This window comes from Corythoichthys intestinalis, chromosome 5, assembly GCF_030265065.1.
Source record: "Corythoichthys intestinalis isolate RoL2023-P3 chromosome 5, ASM3026506v1, whole genome shotgun sequence".
Lineage (NCBI taxonomy): Eukaryota > Metazoa > Chordata > Actinopteri > Syngnathiformes > Syngnathidae > Corythoichthys > Corythoichthys intestinalis.
Genome location: NC_080399.1, coordinates 52,455,517 through 52,476,728, shown reverse-complemented (window position 1 = coordinate 52,476,728; position 21,212 = coordinate 52,455,517). Strand labels below are relative to the sequence as shown.

The following is a 21,212-nucleotide window of genomic DNA, read 5'->3' as shown; positions in this document are numbered from 1 at the left end:
ACAGAATAAGTGTCTTATTGTCACTTTGCACTTACCGCAATCAAAAAACTGTTTGCACTATTTTGATTTCAACAATAAATATAGTGGTGCAATATAAGCACTTTTTCTCCATAACTTGTGCATCACAATACTTCTTTTCAATTAGCCAATTTTTTGTTAAGTCCACGACCGCATATATGGTATGGGTTTGATAGTGGTATTGGATTTTTGGTGTTAGATAATACCAGGATGTCGGTTAAAAAGTCATTATCGGACAACTTTAAAAACAACCTTTTTTCAATCATGCCTATAGAGAATTAGTGTGTTCAATCAGCCCACCACTCATGTTTTTGCCATGCAACCCTTTTGGGATGTGAGAGTAAGCTGTACTACCTGAGAAAAACTCATACAGGCACAGGGAAAACTTGCAAACGCCACACAAAAAGGTCAGTGCTACTGATTGAACCTTGATCTCAGTTCCGACATGCTAGCCACTCATTCAATGTGCCATCTGGTTGTATTCTTTATTGTTTTTCCATAAGACCATACTAACAATTTCCATTTCATTTTGTGAATTAAATGTACTCTGTTTACATGCGCTACAGAAAGACTGCTTTTAATCAAATCAAAGTAAGACATACAAACTATTTTCTGAAAAAGTTATTCTTGCGTGTATGCATTGGTGGTGGAGTGGTTCACTTCCCTGCATCGTGGCATCAGCTTATTAAGTGTCACGCTTGAGAGAGGTTGTCTGTCATCATAATTGTTCTCTGTGATTGGTGGCTATCTGAGTAGGGTGTGCCCCATACTCTGCTAAAAGTCACCCTGAGTTCACTTTTACAATAGATTACAACTACCAATAAACGTGAGTAGATTTATTAATTAGATTAATTTATGGAACACTGATCCAAAACGTTATTTATACTGTGGAAGACTACCGGTAGTTAGTTTTACACAGACTGTGCAAAAACAAACATTTATCACTGATATCAAATCAGAATAAACCTCTCCTGTTTCACATCAGTCAGGATTACCAAAATTACATTCATTCATTCATCTTCTGAACTGCTTATCCTCACGAGGGTCGCCGGGGTACTGGAGCCCAAGTAACAACGGGTAGGAGGCAGGGCAGTTGGCAGCCAGTCGCAGAAAATTACATACTTCATTTTGTTAAATGCCATGATAAGAGTTTCTCTGAGAATTGTATGTTATTTCCTTCAGGGGCAAAAGTTTTCATACATTTTCTTAGTATCGAGTAGCATTTCCTTTAAAGTGCATGACGAACAGTCCGGGTAACTTTTCACAACCTTCTGACAGTACTCTCCTGGAATACTGGCCCAATCCTACTGACAGAACGGGTGGAACTGAGTCAGGTTTGTTGGTCGCCTTTCTCGCGCACGCCTTTTCAGATTGGCCCACACATTTTCAACATTCATTTAGGATTATCGCCACTCCAAGACATTGACTTTGTCATCCCCAAGCCACTTTTTAACCATTTTGGATATTTTTCCAATGGGAAGACCCATTTGCGCCCAAGTTTTACCTTCCTGGCTGATGTTAAGATGTTGCCTTAATATAGCCATATAATATTCTTTCCTCATGATGTCGTCTATTTTATGAAGAGCTCCAGTTCCCGCTGGAGCAAAACAGCCCCACAACATGTTCCGCTACCATGCCTCATAGCATAGCATAAAATAACAGATATGTTTGATCATTATGGCCAAAGAGTTCCACTTTAGTTTCATTAGACCACAAGACATGTCTCCAGAAGTTAAGATCTTTAGGACTAACAGCTTCATTCTTGGTGAGTAGCCTTCAGCCTATTTCAGTACAGGACTGGTTTCACTGTGGATAATGACACTTTACTACCAACTTCAAGCATATCACAAGGTTATTAGCTTTTGTTCTGGGCTTAATTTGCAAATTTTGGAGCAAAACATGTTCATCTCTGGGATACAGAGCCCGTCTCCTTTCTGAGCTTTCCGATGGCTGGACATTCCCATGATGTTTATACTTGTGCATAATTATTTGAACAGATTAACGTGGCATCTTCAAGCATATATTTGTTGTTAGTTGTTAAATCAGAGATTCACTAAAATTATGAGTCATTAGTTGAAGCCATCTGTGTGGTTGTACTGTAGTTTGCGGTTGTGTCGAACTCTACTGCATGCCTTTGATCCCATAAAACTTTGCAATGTGTTGCGCACCATCAACAAACCCATTCATTGTGTATATCATGAGGGGGCATACCCACGCAGGTGTTGCTGGACTTTCTGGGTGGTGCTATGCAGCAAGAATAAATGTGCGGGAAGTTGATAATCCATAAATTGTACCATGTTCTATTCTAAATAGCCGCCATAACATCAGTAAGCTCTAGGGAGCCAGGCAGCAAGAATTAGCACTTTTTTGGTGGACATATTCACAAGTAACTACATAAAGACAATAGAGAAAGCCATCATAAATGCACTTTCTTAGTTACAGTGCCTTGCAAAAGTATTCGGCCCCCTTGAATCTTGCAACCTTTCGCCACATTTCAGGCTTCAAACATAAAGATATGAAATTTAATTTTTTTGTCAAGAATCAACAACAAGTGGGACACAATCGTGAAGTGGAACAACATTTATTGGATAATTTAAACTTTTTTAACAAGTAAAAAACTGAAAAGTGGGGCGTGCAATATTATTCGGCCCCTTTACTTTCAGTGCAGCAAACTCACTCCAGAAGTTCAGTGAGGATCTCTGAATGATCCAATGTTGTCCTAAATGACCGATGATGATAAATAGAATCCACCTGTGTGTAATCAAGTCTCCGTATAAATGCACCTGCTCTATGATAGTCTCAGGGTTCTGTTTAAAGTGCAGAGAGCATTATGAAAACCAAGGAACACACCAGGCAGGTCCGAAATACTGTTGTGGAGAAGTTTAAAGCCGGATTTGGATACAAAAAGATTTCCCAAGCTTTAAGCATCTCAAGGAGCACTGTGCAAGCCATCATATTGAAATGGAAGGAGCATCAGACCACTGCAAATCTACCAAGACCCGGCCCTCCTTCCAAACTTTCTTCTCAAACAAGGAGAAAACTGATCAGAGATGCAGCCAAGAGGCCCATGATCACTCTGGGTGAACTGCAGAGATCTACAGCTGAGGTGGGAGAGTCTGTCCATAGGACAACAATCAGTCGTACACTGCACAAATCTGGCCTTTATGGAAGAGTGGCAAGAAGAAAGCCATTTCTCAAAGATATCTATAAAAAGTCTCGTTTAAAGTTTGCCACAAGCCACCTGGGATACACACCAAACGTGGAAGAAGGTGCTCTGGTCAGAGGAAACCAAAATTGAACTTTTTGGCCACAATGCAAAACGATATGTTTGGCGTAAAAGCAACACAGCTCATCACCCTGAGCACACCATCCCCACTGTCAAACATGGTGGTGGCAGCATCATGGTTTGGGCCTGCTTTTCTTCAGCAGGGACAGGGAAGATGGTTAAAATTGACGGGAAGATGGATGCAGCCAAATACAGGAACATTCTGGAAGAAAACCTGTTGGTATCTGCACAAGACCTGAGACTGGGACGGAGATTTATCTTCCAGCAGGACAATGATCCAAAACATAAAGCCAAATCTACAATGGAATGGTTCAAAAATAAATGTATCCAGGTGTTAGAATGGCCAAGTCAAAGTCCAGACCTGAATCCAATTGAGAATCTGTGGAAAGAGCTGAAGACTGCTGTTCACAAACACTCTCCATCCAACCTCACTGAGCTCGAGCTGTTTTGCAAGGAAGAATGGGCAAGAATGTCAGTCTCTCGATGTGCAAAACTGATAGAAACATACCCCAAGCGACTTGCAGCTGTAATTGGAGCAAAAGGTGGCGCTACAAAGTATTAACGCAAGGGGGCCGAATAATATTGCACGCCCCACTTTTCAGTTTTTTATTTGTTAAAAAAGTTTAAATTATCCAATAAATTTTGTTCCACTTCACGATTGTGTCCCACTTGTTGTTGATTATTGACAAAAAATTAAAATTTTCTATCTTTATGTTTGAAGCCTGAAATGTGGCGAAAGGTTGCAAGGTTCAAGGGGGCCGAATACTTTTGCAAGGCACTGTACCTGAGCTTTGAGACATTCAAAAAGGAGCTTTCCTCTTTCTCCCTGTTTAGCCTTGATTATGTGTTGAAGCAGTTCAGGTGGAACTGTAGCGCACAAACAACATTAATTCCTCAATGTTCCTGCCTAAACTAGTAGTGTTGATAGAAACTTTTAGGATATACGGCAGACACTTGAAAATATATACTCAAAAGGTGCCAAAGTTCTGAAACTACTGTTTAGGGTTATTCTTTGTGTTTCTTTTAGAATGCATATGTTCTGTAGTAGGGTGAGAAGCTCGGTCTTCCGGGAGGGACTCGGTGTCGAGCCGGTACTCCTCTGCGTTGAGAGGAGCCAGTTGAGGTCGCTCGGGCATCTGGTTCGGATGCCTCCTGGACGCCTCCCTGGAGAGGTGTTTCTGCCATGCCTTACCCATGTCCATGTCCTGGAGAGACCTTGTCTCTCGGCTGGTCTGGGAACGCTTTGGAAGCCCGCCGGAGGAGCAGGTTGAAGTGGCTGGGGTGAGGGAAGTCTGGGCTTCCCTGCTAAAGCTGCTGGCCCCGCGACGCGACCACGGGTTAAGCGGTAGATGATGGATTGATGGGTGGATGGATGTTCTGTAGTTGTACTTAAATTGTTGCTATGACAACTTCCACAGTAACCTTGAAGTGCTGCCTGTTTACTGTTTCACCTTACCTTTAAAACATTTTATCTCCGTAAGACTGAGTCCTGAGATAACTGTAATCTTATGAGTGTCAGACGTTTATAAGACTTTTACTGAATATGTTCACAATGATTTTGACTTTAATTTCTATCAATAAATGTACCGGTAGCTGTGTATGATGGCTGCGGAGTGATATTTGACTTATGATTGATATTCAGTGTAACACTTTAAGACCCCCCCCCCCCCCCCCCCCCAGTAAATATTTAAGAAGGTATATAATGCTTACAGCATAGTGATTGGAAATATTTCATCAGAAAAAAACTTTGTTTATACTTAATTAAAGCATGTTTGCCCAACAGCTGAGCGTAGCACAGTGGTTTACCAATGCATCATGAGTAGGTGGGACAATATCAGCTACTCGCATTTGACTGGCTAAAATAGTGGCATTTAAAAATGTTTGTCAACAGCTATTTCGCCTAATTCCGTGAAATATTAGCATGTATCTAAGTTTTTCTCTATAAGAAATTGAAAAAATGAAATCTTGTTCAGTAAAGTGATAAGACACTTTATTAAACAAGATTCTTTCCACTGGGATGTACATGATCAAGGTGCTGTTTCTCCGTTTCAAGGCAAAAAAAGCACAGCATAACAGATTTACTCTGTCCACAGGAAACAGGAGCTTTAAAAGCAACTAATGAACATTTTACAGAAAATCCCTAGCCATTTTGTTCCGGTCTTCTCCCTGCATGCTAAGCCAACTGACTCAGTGCCCAGCTTTTTATGTGGCATACAGATATACTGTGGTTCTGAAAATATCACGCTAATTAGAGTCTTGGGCCACCGGTAGGTCAGTTCTTTTACAAAGATTTAATGACAATATGCAACTAGAATGTCACTCAGTGGAGTACATTCTTCTTTCTCAGTTTCGTACATTAACAACCATTAACAAAAGGGGAGGGGGAATACAACGCATTTGCGTTTGTCAGTTAGACTTCTTCCAGGCTCATGGGGGATGATGGCCAAATCTTTTCATTTTGAATGTGAGCATTTGCATTGATAAGTTAAGTACCTGGTGGTAGCGATACTATCAAGACTCACAGGCCCTGCAGATCTGCTCCACACCACCACATACAGTACAGTACAGAATGTAACGAAGTAAAAGTACTTCGTTAGTGTACTTAAGTACATTTTTTACGGCTGTACATTACTTGTGTACATATATGAGGTGTTACTTTTGACTTCACTACTTTTTAAAGCACGTGTCTGTACTTTTTACTCAACTACTTTTCAAAGTGTTGCCTGTGTTACGCGCTACTTTTGTTTTTGTTGTTTTTTTTTCTCTCATTGTGAACTGATAGTTTCATTTTCATGTCTCCGGTGCAATCGATAAGCCCCATGCAGCTATACTGTAGCTGAGCACTAGAGGCAGCAACACGAGTAAAAGCAAGATTAGGCAGGTGAACAAGATATTGACCAATTAAAAACCAACAGTGGGATCACCGCACCTTTAGGGTGCAGCACACTCTTGTTGGGGTTGGGGTTGGGATATGCACCTTGTAGTTGCTTGCAATCCGCCATTAAGCTTTTCATTAATCATGTTGCCAGGAAATGTTTTATTTAGTTTAGTTTTGGAGTTTTTTGCACTTGTTAGGCTTCTGTTTATAGTGCAGGCAATTTTATTGCCTATTTTTGCTTTCTGCACAGTTTTAGATAAAATTGAGCAGTCAATAAATGTTGTGTTGCTTTCTTTGAATATTGGCTCAGATCTCTCTTTATACTATATATACTAGTATATATATGTATGTATATATATTTATATATATATATATATATATATTTTTTTTTTTTTTTTTTTTTGCTAGAGAGAAAATACTTTAAATTTTTACTTGTAAATTTTAAAGCAAGATGATTTTACTGAAGTAATTTTCGTTTGCCCCTGTATCTGTACTTTTACCAAAGAAAAAAGTGATAACTTCATCCACCACTGCATATTTGCATGCTAGGGCTTTCATTTTCACAACTCCCTGATTACTGGTATGCAGCTCTTTCAACAACGTTTTTCCACATTTGGCTGACAGAACTGTTCATTATGTATTTCAGAACTTCGGCTAGCGCACTATCAGGTTGTATGGTAAATGCAAGTTGATCAGCACCCACTGGTTCTTGCTTTAAATGTTTAGTTATCGGCACATGTATTTTCTCTGATGTCAGCATATCACTACAGGTAATGGAACTGTTGACAGTCCGTCTTCATTGCTATTATTTTCTGATTGATTGTTCTTAATTGAATACTCATAAGCAAAAGAATAAGTGCCATATTTGCAGCTATGGTAGGCAAGTTTTGTATTCTCCAAAAGAAGGTCAGTTACAAGTAGGCCTGCACAATATATCGTTTGACCAGTGTGCTCTGCCAACTCATTCATTGTGTAAGTTGTGTAATTGAGAGGCTGTTCGTGAGCGTGAAAGCGTGTGTGAATTTGAGTGGACTCACTCAATGAAGCATTTAAAGACAAGCATTTGTCTACAATTTAATTAGTTTATAATTTAGTTTAAAGAATAATTCTTCTTTTAATTCTTCCCTTTCCTGCGTGAGTTTTTCCCGGGTTCCTGCCACAGCCCCCCCCCCCCAATAAATAAATAAAAATAAAAAATGAGCATGGTATGCTGATTGAACACTCCAGTTTGTCCGTATGTGTGAGTGTGCGTGAATGGTTATGTGTCTATATGAGCCCTGCGACTGGCTGGCAACCTGTTCAGGGTATACCCTGCCTTCCGCCTGCAGTTAGCTGTGATAAGCTCCAGCACCCCCGCAATCCTGGTGAGGATATGCGGTTCAGAAGATGAACGAGTAAAGGAATTTTATGAATGTTATGAAGAGGGGTTAAAAGTATGGCGTTAAAGGTGGTGCAATGAAAAATGTGGGTGCGGCTACAATTTGTGCTGGTGTACCTTCAGAAAAAAAGTTAGGTGCAACCAATGCAAAAAGTGTGGAGCTTTGGCAATATACTATATATCGCAATGTTATCTTTTTCCCAATATCGTTCAGGCTTATCACAAACAGCTATTCAAGTTATCTGGTGAAAATTCTTCTAGTTTATTGTCACAATATATCGCAAACCCCCCATAAATCGGGGCTAGTAACAAGCTTCCCCGTGGGATAGTTTTTATTAATGGTGCTCGTGATAAATAAGTAATGGGACTGGTTATTCCTGCTGAAATCTTTGCACCGTCCATGCTCGAACAATTAGCACTGGCTCACGTGCTGTTTTTGAATATTCTAAGCTTGGGAGAAAAGTCAGTGTTTGAATTTGAACTGTCAGTTTCCAAACTGAGCATCATAGCTGTGACATTGAATCTCAAATGATCTCCATGTTTCCTTTATCTTTTGTCTGTGTCTGTCTTCCACTTTCTAGCGCACTAGTCCTGTCTGGCATTAGTCCTGTCTGTCACTATAGGAAGTAATCTGCAGACCAGATGCATGTCAAATCATGCATGTAGAGTAGTAGTAAGTATAGTAATAATAAGATAATCTGTTCTACCAGTAAATTGGCTAGTTGGAGTGCGGAGGAAAGTCATAACTCTATTATTTTATTGAAAGACTTGAACATAATGTATTGGAGGAAGAAAGTACCGGCATAACAAGATTTACAAGAAGACGACCAGAAAGTTACCTGTTCTTAGGTCTTCACATATAAACTGAATATCTATCTCACAGGTGTCAAACCGATTCCAGAAAGGGCAAAGTGGGTGCAGGTTTGCTTTCCAACCAATGAAGACAAACCAATTCCAGAAAGGGCCAAGTGGGTGCAGGTTTGCTTTCCAACCAATGAAGTGGACACATTTTCACCAATTAGATCTTTTCCATGTGTAATCAGTTAAACTTTGTCAGGTGCTGCTTGTTTCAGGAGGAAGTTCATTGGTTAAACTCTCTGCGCGTTATCGGTTGGAACAAAATCCAGCTCCCACTTGGCCCTTTCTGGAATCGGTTTGACACATGTGATTTATCTTGTGCATATTAGCTGAATATCCTCTGCATATTAATGTGGTCATTGATATAACCTGTAACTGTTTAATCAGTTTGTGTTCCACTGGTCAGAATCTCATAATTCTGTAATCCTGTGCCAGGGAACAGTTCTACAAATCATGCAACTGTCTTGATGCTGAAGTAAATACTTACGTTACGAAAATCCCGAAAGGGAACAAACTGCACAATGTCTCGAACAGCCTCTTCGCCAGTGTTGGACCTTAACACGCTGGCGTCTCCATCTAAAAACTCCATAGCAGCAAAGTCTGCATTGCCCACACCAATGATAATGATGGACATGGGCAACTTGGATGCCTGAACAATAGAATGACGTGTTTCATCCATGTCACTGATGACACCGTCTGTTATGATGAGGAGAGTGAAATATTGCTGCAGAGAGAAATGTGGAAAAGTAGGAAAATTTAGGATAGAATGTGACAGAGAAAATTCCCAAATTTGTTTTTCAGTTTAAGTTGTTTATCAAGACTGTAATCAACAAACCCCAAATCCAATGAAGTTCGGACGTTGTGTAAACAAAATACACTGATATGCAAGCCCTCTGGGATGATTAAAAAAAAAAGTGTTGGTCTGACGCACCTCTGTCTTGGCCGCAAATCTGCTGTGGGAGACATTTATTCCTATTTTATAATAAGCTCTTGATGCTTCACGTGTGAAAAATTAAAGGCTTTTAAAAGTCTAGAGGCCTATAAATATTGTGTTTTGTTTGAAGAAAAGGGGCCAGTTTCTACTGCAAAGCACAATGCCGTGCTTGTGCTAAAAGTGGATTGCACACAACTCCAATCTGCCCCATTTTTAAATAAATCTTCCCTAAATACGTAAAAAACGTCACTATAATTGACCACGTACAAAGTGAGGCTCAGGTAATTGTGCACTAACCCTGTATGGTGTACACAGGACTGCATTTGATAAATTGTGTGGCCTCCACCACTTAAATTACCTTTCTTCTGCATTCTAATGCTTGCTTTGAACAATTTTGTTATTGTGCAATTGGAGAAGTATGCCTGTTAAAGTGCCCGGTGAGTGTGGATAACTAATCAAAAATTCAAACTGAGAAAATGTGTCATTTTATAGGAAAAAAATGTGTTGAATTTAAATGTCATGGTGACAACACATCTCAAAAAAGTTGGGGTAGGTTGCAATAAGAGGCTGGAAAAGTCCATTTCACATTTAACGAACAGCTGAAAGACCAATTACTATTAATTAGGTCCATTGGCAGCATGATTGAAAAGAGCTTGTTAGAGTCGCGGGGTCTCTCAGAAGCAAAGAATGGTACAGGGTCACCAATTCCCCCAATGTTGCGTAGAAAGTTAGTGGAGCAATTTCAGAAATGTGTTTCCAAGCAAAAAAGAGTTTGATGATTTTGTCATAATCTACATAACGTCATCCAAGTATTCAGAAAATATATAACAATCTCTGTGAGTAAGACAAACTGTATTAAATACCCATGATCTTCAGACCCTTAAATGGCATTGCACCAAAAACAGGAATGCTACAGTAAAGGATCTCAGAACAGGCTCAGCAATGCTTTCAGAAACGATTATCTGTGAACACAATCCATCGAGCCAATCGCCATTGCCAGCTGTAACGCTAGAGTGGGAAGAAGAAGCCATTTCTAAATAGAACCCAGAAGCGCCTGTGGGTCCGTTTTCTCTGGGCCAGGGGTTATTTAAAATGAAGAGAAACCTGGGACACCATGCCATGTGAACTAAAGAGGACAAGGACAACCCAAGTTCATATGAGTGCTCAGTTGAAAAGCCTGCATCTGTAATGGTATTGATTTAAATGAGTGCGTGTGGCATGGGCAGCATGCACATCTGGAAAGGCAAGGCCAATGCAGAAAGGTATATTCAGGTATTGGAACAACATATGCTCCCTTCCAGATGTTACAGAGAAAACCTTGCAGTTTTCAACATTATAATACCAGACCACACACATGATTAATTACAACATCATTACTGCGTAGGAAATGGATCCGGGTATTAAGCCTGCAGTCCAGATTTTTCACATATCCGAAGAGGGAGGTGTGACGAAGAAGGCTCTAGACAGTTTAATAGAGGCCTGAATTCGACAAGAGTAGGGCAGCATTCCTATTTCTAAACTTGAGAAACTTGCCTTCTCATCCCCAGACATTTGCAGACACTTTTAAGAAGAAGAGGGGATGCCTCACAGTGGTGAAAATGGCCTTTTTGATGACCCCATGCCATTTAAAATGAATGATTATTCCCCTAAAATGATCACGTTTCTTATTTTAAACTTTGAACCTGTCATCTATGTTCTATACTGAATAAAATATTGTAATTATAAATTGTTTTCATTCACAATTTGTATAGTGCCCCAAATTTTGGGGGAATTGGGTTTTTAATCCAATGATTCTTAACCCATGCTTGCTATTGAAATCTAATTGTTGTAACTTACCGCCGCTTTTTCTTGTTGTAGGGCCTGGGCAGCAAAACGGGCTACATGATTAATGATTGGAGCAAAGTTTGTTGGCCCATAAAAACGGATGTGGGGTAGACAGGCAGAGTATGCTTGTGCAATACCCTCCACACCTAATGAAAAAGAACAAAAAACATTTGCATTATTATAGGCATACACTGCTACAATGCCGTAATACAAAATACTAATAGGTCGTAAAACATTTGAGAAAATGATGGACTTTTTGGTTTGCTTTTGCCTTTATTTACAATTATTTCAAATTAAAAGTTACCTTGCATGAATTTCTATTCCCCCCTCTGTTTTATGTAAAGGATAGGTTGGATTAATTACCGCCGTGAAGTTGAGATTGATGACGTCACTCACAGCTTTCCCGTATCCTACTCCCGCAGATGATGGAGCGTATTAACTCTCTCAGTAACAGAGGGGTGTCCCAACAACTAGCGCAAAAGTAGCACAATCGAATTACACCCTTTCGGGCCCATTCTGCAATTACTAGAGGGGGCTCGAGATATTAATTTCGAGTGATTGCTTTACTTGCAGCCCCCCTATTTACAGCAAAATGGTTCCGAAAGGGTGTCATTCCTTTGTGCTATACCGCTGGCCAAAAGTATTGGCACCCCTGCAATTCTGTCAGATAATGCTCAATTTCTCCTAGAAAATGATTGCAATTACAACATTTATTGTGCTTGCAATGAAAAAACACAAAAAAGAATGGGAAAAAAAGATTAAATCATTATTGTTTTAAAAGAAAATAAATGGAAGCTATTACTACAAAAGCATTTATAATTGCAATCATTTTCTAGGAGAAATTGAACATTATTTGACAGAATTGCAGGGGTGCCAATACTTTTGGCAAGCAGTGTACATTTGCGCTAGTTGTTGGGGCAAACCTCTGTTATTGAAAGATTTGGTGCACTCTGTCCGCTGCGACAGAGGTGCTGCGATTGACGTTACCACTCAAAATTAATCTCTTAATTTCTATAAAACGATAGCAGCACAAATGAACATTTTTACAGCACGTACGAAGAATAAACAATTGACGCCATTTTTAATCAAAATGGGGAGCTGTTTGACCTCAGACTGACTTATTAAAGAATTGTAATCTTACAAACGGTAGCAGCACAAACAAAACTTTGAACAGCACACACGTAGCAGAAACGACATCATTTTTATGTAACTTTGCGTCTGAACAAGGTTCAACTTCACAGAGATTAAATGATTGTGGGACCAAGTTGAGGTTTGTAATTTATGTGGTTTGTGACTTGATTATAATGGCTTTTGCAAGCCAAATTTCCCTGTAAACAATATATTACAATAATACGTATAATATTATGAACACTTGCACACCAACACATGCACTTGCCAATGATCAATCAGAGCAAAGAGTTTAAATGTAACATTTGAAATTCAAATTTGATCCAATGATAAGGAGAATCCAGCTGTTTGCAGAGGCAAGCAAAAACAATCAACAAAAATAGCTTGAAAAGGGACATCTTGGGCATTTTCAACATAAATTGTCTTTGCAAACCTGATGAAATGACAACAAAGGTAAGAAAAAGATAATAATGTAAGGTCACCTTGAAGATAGTGAAGATGTGATTGATGTAAACTTCCTGCATTAATTTCTGATTCACATGGAAGATTCAGTGTGGTCATGATGGAACAGTCGCGTTAGTATGTTGAGACTTTGAACACACCCAAAATCGCAATATCATTATGACCTGCCAGGCCGCGAGCCTATTATGTAGAATCAACGGAGATGTTGATTTTTACTTTGAAAGAGAAAGCATGAACTCGTTTGCCGCATAAATCTATAAATAAGCAACTTCGTAGTATAAACCGCAGGATCCAAATAAAGAGAAAAAAGTGGTGGCTTACAGACCAAAAATTACGGTAATTGATACAACATCAGAGATATGAAATTTATTTTCTAGCATAACATTTTTTTCTATTTAATACTTGTATTTAACTTATTACAGTAGTAGAGTGTGTGTGCGTAAAGTTGGTTGATAACTATAGCATCAAATTGCTTTAATGGTTACAAAATACTGGACAACAATTTAGATTTAGCATTACATACCTAAGCAGAAAGGGTTTGTGGGGTTAAAGTTGATTGCAAATTCATGTGACACCTGAAAAGACAAGAAGGACAATTGACTATGCAATTCACTGTAAATACTCAAAATTGTATATTTTGTAAATGTGTTCTTCTATTTACATGTAGTATCACTTCCACATCCTGTCTCTGTGTGTCTGTGTGCTCTTCTCTCCTTTGTACTTTTCATCAACACAGCACCATGGCAACACAGATGGGTTGACAATTGCACAATGATTTGAATATGCAAGTATGATGGTTATAGTTCAGTGTTTGCTCATTACCATACACCACTTTAATACTATAATGCTATTGCAAAATTTTGAAAACAAATCTCTATATGACCAGGAGTGCACTTAACCTTTTGTCATCGGTTACTGAGTACCAAAGAGATAGTGTTTGGTGCTCAGCTTGTGGTTTTAATAAGTACAGTCTTTCTCACAGTCTTCTTCAGTGCAAGCACAACGGTTGTGTGCTTCCGTTCACAAATTTGAAAAGCACTTCACAATTATCTGCTAGAAATGGATGTAAGTGGCAAATATTGCACTGCTTTTGAGCGCACTCATTATTATCCACAAACCACAGGACATCTTGGAGCCACTTTTTAAAAATAACAAAACTTTTACACATCTGCTTCTTCAGTTTGGTTGACATGTGAAGATGTGTAGTGCACAAGTGAAGTTGTGCCTTAAGGATTTTTGGGGTTATCGGTTTATGTGCACCCCTGTATATGGGATACACAATAGGTATGTACGACCAAGCCCAACTAACACACATGTACCTTCCAGTCTGGTGGGAGTTGTGCTCCAAATCCAAGAGCAGGAAACATTTTGTCCCTGTGGGGGGAAAAAAGTGAGGAGTTACCTGAGTGTCTATAAAGACATTATGATACTAACAGATTGATTGATGGATTCGCTGAACTGTGTTCAATGTTGAAGTTCATTTTAGGGACAGTTTACATGGCGACGCCGCGACACAAAGAAGCAATGATTGTGTTGCGGAATGGCCTTGCTTATATATGGTACCGGCGAAACGGAAGGGGAAGATGCAAGGTTTTGATTCCGGCCTCCAATGTGGGAGGATTCAATTGCATTGATTGCTGCGCAATCATATAAATGGGAGAGCACTCGCTTCGATGACGTCAGCACTCGCACACGTCACTTTGGGCATGTGCAGTCTCAGCTACTAAACATTCACAACAACAAACATGACAGAACTTTGGCTTGTCCTTTGAGTGGTGTGCCAAATGCTTTTTGTGCCTTTTGAGCCAGAAAGTTCTGATATTGCATTATTTTTCACGCCAGCGAAGGCGCAATGAATACTTGCAGCAATTATTGCACCGGACGATCATCTGATGCATGTGGATTCAACTGGGAAGAAGTAGCCGCTGGTGGGACAATTTTGTAAAGGGAAGGGTGGACGATCAGGCCTGGAAAGAAAACTTTGGAATGTTTCGGGATTCTTTGGTGGCCCTCTCAGAACGTCACCAATTCAGCTTTCTTGTATGTCCTTGTATTTTTACTGGCAGGACTCCCAGTCGATATTTTCTATGGTTTTTGCTGCTTTGTAGTCCTGTGCGGTGCGCAGTTTCAGTTCAACTTCATCATCTGACCAAACAAAAAAATCGCTTGGACGGCCTGGCTTTGAGTGGGCGTGTATGTTGTCTTCCGGTCTGAAGAGGTTGTTGTCAAGGAAGTGCGTCATTGGCTATCCGCTTGTAAAACTGCACTGCCCACTAGGCCCCGGCATGAACACTATATCGTTTTCATGCGGAATTGCAACATCGTTCGAATGGAGATGGAGCAGAGACGGAACCATATAAATAAAAACATGAAATTTGTCGTATTCTCGGAGCATCACAATGTAAACTGCCTCTCAGTTATCATAAAACAATGTGAGCCAAATTTACATGAGACTCTTCAATTTACTGTAGTCTATATTCAGTGGCGAACTTGGCAATTTTGGGGCCTAAGGCGAACATATCCGGGGGCCCTCTTCATGGGTCAGGGGTTAAAAGGTGAGAAGGGCGTGAAGGAAATATGGTCTGGTACAGTCTTAAACGACAAATTTTCCCCTGATTAGTCAGCCGACTAGTTTTACGATTAATCGACTAATCTAATAATTTTCTTTTTGTTACAAATTTAGCAATGAAATTTTTGTTGACGCTTATTAATTCACAAAACTTTTGGAACACTTAAATTATTAAAGTACAAATAATCATGTAAATAACAATAATTAATCACAAACAATGAGGTTAAATGCTGATAGGATTTACTAGTGCAAAAGAACGAAAAGTAAACAGATTCAGAACACTGACTTTGCCTTTCAAACATTATTCAAAACAATTCTTTAAAAAAATTCTAGCAATATTATTATAGTATACTACGATATATAATAGTATAATAATTATAATAATTATTCATTGCCAATATTATTTGTCATGAAGAGTGTCATTTGAAAGCTATTCTTAGTGTAAAATCTGTATTATTTAGTATTTACTCAACATATTATAATATTAATTCTGAAGTATGTGGGATTAACTCCAGAAATCATTATTCATATCACGAACATGACGTGCTTTTGCTGTTAACCAGCTGTTGAGTGTTATTGTATGACTGATTGGAACTGTACTACATTGTTTCGCCACAGGGTGTGCTGTTGTGTATTTTATGTTCGGTGTGAAGAAGAAGAAAGTTAAAAGAGGCATTAGAGGCCTGTTCTCAACTTCTCCCTCACTGCACTTTGGCTCTCATGGAGAGCACGTTCGCTCATGTAATCGAAATAAAACGATAGCCGACGTGCAAAGTAGCAAGTGAGCAGTAAAAATAGCGAGCTTAGTGGCGTGAAAACCGCGGGAGAGCTAAGTGAAGCTAATAAACAGCTAAGCGGAGGTAAGCGATACTAAACGGAGCTAAGTTAAAAGACGCTAAATAAAGCTTAGCGACTGATACTCTGTCCGTCGTCGTGGAACAGTCCATTGTAGTGCGTGTGTGTGTGTGGGGGATAATATAAATGCAGCATTCAAGTGGCTTTCTTTTTTGTTTTGTTATTTGTTTGTTTGGTATGCTGACATAATTATACATGACGAATATTTGGGGGTGCTGCTGGCTCCGGTGGCCCAAGCCGTTGCTCGTTGGGGCACAGCAGCTGGTTGGGGGGCCCCCTACTGGTTGGGGGCCTAAGGCGATTGTCTACTTTGCCTGAATAGTAGATCCACCTATGTCTATATTCTAGCTGTTCTTATTGGATACTCACGTGTCATAGTCCTGTATGATTTGTCCAACAGCTAAGATTGCAGAAAGATACTCGTTGCTTCCTAGTGGGTTTATGTAATGGAGGGAAGAGGGCTCTCTAGGGCTGCCATTGGATGCTGTGAAATCTATACCAACCTATGAAAAAACAAAAAAAAATAAGGGATTTTTTTTTTGTTTCAGCTTAGTTAATTAGAAATTGGTCATGCACACAATATGGTGCGCTCATACAACAAAGTCGCTACAGAACTTTGTTGACATGTGAACTTCCAACTCCTGGAAAGGAGGTAATTTCTCTCATAACCAACAATATGGATGTGAAAAGATGCCAGACAATAAATATTTCAAAAGACACAAATGAAAAAGTAATCAGCAAATTTAAAACTTAAGAAACAGTTGAAAAACTATCTGAACACTAAAGGTCAGGGGTACTGGAAGTCGCTCACAGCAGGGGGTGCTGAGGATTTTTTTTTTTAGTTTTTCCCATCCAAAAACAGCCGTTTTGGTCCAAATTTTCTCAATACAAGGTATACACAATTGCAGTACACACGCATACAGGATCATTTTACGTAATACTACTAGGCTACTATAAAGACAACGTTCTATTTCACCTACAGTATGTGCTTGAGTTTTTGTAGTGGAAATAAAAGCGCCCATGTACAGTATTATAATGCAAATCCCCGCAGCTAAACGGTGCAATGACACACAAGCAAATTTGAAAACTAAAAGGACCAATAAGCCTCGGTTTAACACCCCACTTTTCACAACACTAAAATACACTGCACACTAATCTCCAATAGCGCTCTGTACGGCGGCAGCTCAAGAGCAACAACAAACAATAATATGGCTACAAATTAATGCAAGCATGTCTACATGTCCTACTTGAAGACACCAAAAGTATACTTCCTTTCTGGACTACAGGGTCTAAATCAGCAAACTTTTAATCGCTGGGCACCGTTATAAAACTGTCATCTTCATTTTCAACGTTGAATTTAATTTTCACTGTTTTTGGAAAGAAACAATCACTAATTTGTTTTTGCGCAATGTTCACGCCTCCTCTGTCAACAGTCACCTTTACCGTTCCAATAGTGCCTTTTTCAACATGACCAGGTAGCAAGCAAGGTGTCTGGTGGTTACCATGTTATTAACAACAACAAAAAAACGTTTTCAATGCCCAAAGTTAAATACGTTATTGTTTCAATATGTCTTATTTATTTTTAACAACAACAGCAAAAAAGGAGTCTACCAAATCCCCCCCCCCTCCAACCCCAGGGGGTACTACAGCACCCCACTTGCTGTACCACTGCTAAAGGGAGTAGTTGTGTTCAACGACTGCAGTTTGAAGCAAAACAATTTGAAGTGACCCCCCCACACCCACCACAACTAGTCCACATGTGCTTTTCTGTGTGGATATGAATGAGTTGATAATGTGGAGCATATACAGCAGCTATAAAGTACATTTTCCATTTCAGACGATGTGTACTTTATTTCGACTTTTACCTTATCATTAGCCAGTAAAGAAGATGTGTTTGTGTGCTCAAAGTACAGGTTAGAGTTCAATATTTCCCATTACATGCTCGTAACTGTGGCGCAAATCTACAGTCATAGCTTTGACTTGAATAACGTTGCCTTCCCGAGTGGGAGCCATATGACAGGTGTCACACTCAAAAAAATGCTTATTGGTCAATACAGTAGAAGATGTTTGTTATCCGCAATTGCCAAATTTCCTAAACTTATTCAATTGTCTGTCAAAGATTGCTGAAATTGACTTTAGATAACTGAATTTGAATGGTGAAACCTGAATATGGAATATGGAATACGGGTTGAATTTTAATTTTCAATTGCCTGACCTAAATCCCATTGAGATCTCCGTTGTGATTTGTACATAGGACAGTTGCAGCACACATTTCCACAAATGTCAATAAACTGCAGGACTTTCCCTAAGAGGAAAACGTTGAGAAGTGACCCAAAGGTTGAATATTTATGTCGCTGAGGAATCACAATTTGTTTCTTTTTCATGTTATGTGTACTTTACAAGTCTATTTGATCTGATTGTAAACAAAATTTAAATGCAAAACTTTGACTTAAAATACTTAACTATAGTGGGGGTACAATAATTTTGATATGCATGGAGAGATCCGTTCTGCACACGCTGTGCTATGTACAGTATATGCAAAATGTACACTCTATCCACTTTATCTATTTGGAAGAAGCTTGATTCTGGCCTGCAATTATCTGATTCCATGCCATTATACTTTATTTACAATTTCATGGCACATATCTGAATTGGGTCAGTGTAAATCCAACTTTATCAATAATTTAATGTCATCAGTTTTTTACGGACAACATTTCAGCTAACAACACATACAAAATTGCATTGACTGCCATGTGTGAGAATGGCCCTGACACCACAAGGGCATACTTGCAACACACACTGTAACAGTGACAATGTGATAACATTTATCACATGTGAATTCAAGGAATTCTTATATTCTTAAAATATAAAGTATTCCTGAATACGGGATTCTTATCAATGTATGCAATGCCGTTTACGGATGAGTGATATCACAATCATTATTGTGATGAACAATGGGCCAATGTTTATCAAAAAGAGTATTGTAATAATTCCAGTGAATTTATTAATCTCATTTGAGGAATGAATGTCATTTTGCTAAATAAAACATTTTACAAGATATTCCAGCACGCAGTACTGTATACTTTCAGTGGCGCTAGGCATTTTTACTTTTATAAATGTGAATTCAGTGTCAGTGGGAGATGACATCATTCTGTTTCCAACCGGTTTATAGCCCAAAGCTATTTGTAATCGTTAACACAAAACCTACTAAACATAACATGACAAGCACATCCTTTCTACAACAAACTGCATCGAAAAACAGTGAGCAGTACTGTGTCAAATTACTGAATAGCTACTCCAAAGCTTCAACGGCATTAAAATTCAAGAAAAAAAAAACACTGCTTTTGAAATTACTGTTAAATAACAGACCTATTCTCAATGCGTGGCATTTTAGATGCAATAAATTAGCTTGTTTCTTTAAAAAAAAATAATAATAATGGTTGTTTTCATGTGGACTCCATTGTCGACTGTTTTCAGCATTCTAGTCTTGACATTTATAGAAGTAAAGTATAGGTGCATGAGGGCTGTGCCTTATTTCAGAAGCACAAGCTTGAAAAAGGATCGTGTCTGTTGTGATGAATGTCTCCGCGGTTTGACTTGCCTTTTGACAGTTGCGGTGTGCTTGTTTTTGGACCTTAATAGGCAGAATTCTTACAACAGCACTGTTTACTTGGGCCGTAAGCAATGGGACGGCTGGCTGGAGGGGCTGACAATAAGGAGCGAAATGCATTGTAAGCATGGAGTCCGGATTTCGGAGATGTGATGAGGACAGGGGGTGGGTGTTTGTGAAGTGGATCAAAATGTGACTGGAGAATTGAACCATTCTTTCTGAAGGTGTGCACATTACACTGTATTCCTCAAAGGATGCAATCGTTGCTTGTTTATGCTCAAACTTAGCTTATCAGCAGACTTGAGTAAAATTATACACATTCTAATCATGACATCTGAGATCCATGTCTGGAAAGAGATTTCAAATCTCCTCTTTCAAACTGCAACTGCCTTAATGGGCAAAGCGAATGTAGCAGGGTTTATGTGGGTCATTAAAAAGAATTAAATGTCATTAATTGGATTTTTTTTTCACAATTTGGGCCTTAAAAAGCATTAAACTAAATGTTTAAGGTACTGTATTAAAAATTATTGTTAACTTTTTTTACATTATTTTAGAGTTGCCTGACATTATTGGATAGCGGGATAAGAGAACATAAGATCATTACGGGATAAGAGAACCACTATCATCGGATACCCAATAACATCGGCTGATAAACGCAATTTAAAATGATATCGGATAATAACGACATGGGTTTTTCATTATTGGTTTTGGGCCATTAGGCATGTTGCCTCCAAAGTGAATGTCGAAAACTTCTGCCTCTGTACAAGAGCTGGTCACAGCTTAGCACAGCAGTTATGCTTACAACCCTTACCAAAAAGTAATGAATCACCAGCCTCGGATTAGCACTCCCTCAGACATTTTATTATGTAAAACAAACTCAGATAAAAACCTTGAAAAAAATAATGAATTAGTTCAAAAGTGCAACTCTTTAGCATTCAGAAACATTAAAAAAGAATAATAGATTAAAAATAAAATAAAAATTAAAGAATAAAAAACATTGTAGTGGTCAGTAAATGTTACTTTTATAGCGCATGTGCAGGGAAATAAATATAGAATCACTCCATTCTGAGTAAAAATATTTGGAATCATGAGAATCAAACAAAAAAATAATCTCTAGTATTTAGTTGCACCCTTTCTGGCCTTTATGACAGCTTGCAGTCTCTGAGGCATGGACTTGATGAATGACAAACAGTATTCTTCATCAATTTGGTGCCAATTCTCTTTGATCGAAGTTGCCAGATCATCCTTGCTGGTCGGAGCCTTGCTGTAGACCATTTTTTTCCAATTTCCACCACAATCCACTTGTCCAGCAGCCCTACAAGTAGGGCTGGGCGATATGGCCTTAAACATGTATCACGATAAATTGAGCAGATTTATCTCGATAACGATAAATGACGATAAATTCGCCCAAG

General features: G+C 39.0%; 1 protein-coding gene across 1 annotated transcript in view; it reads right to left on the bottom strand.

Annotated features, from left to right (window-relative positions):
- cpne2 (copine II) overlaps positions 1 to 21,212 on the bottom strand; it is a 71,104-nt gene that overhangs the window by 2,682 nt on the left and 47,210 nt on the right. Inside the window, exons 11-15 of the mRNA XM_057836414.1 lie at positions 16,560 to 16,693; positions 14,086 to 14,140; positions 13,290 to 13,341; positions 11,189 to 11,322; positions 8,906 to 9,142 (exon numbers count right to left, since the gene is read on the bottom strand). Of these exons, the coding sequence (XP_057692397.1) occupies positions 8,906 to 9,142; positions 11,189 to 11,322; positions 13,290 to 13,341; positions 14,086 to 14,140; positions 16,560 to 16,693 (612 nt within the window). The remainder of the gene's footprint in view (positions 1 to 8,905; positions 9,143 to 11,188; positions 11,323 to 13,289; positions 13,342 to 14,085; positions 14,141 to 16,559; positions 16,694 to 21,212) is intronic.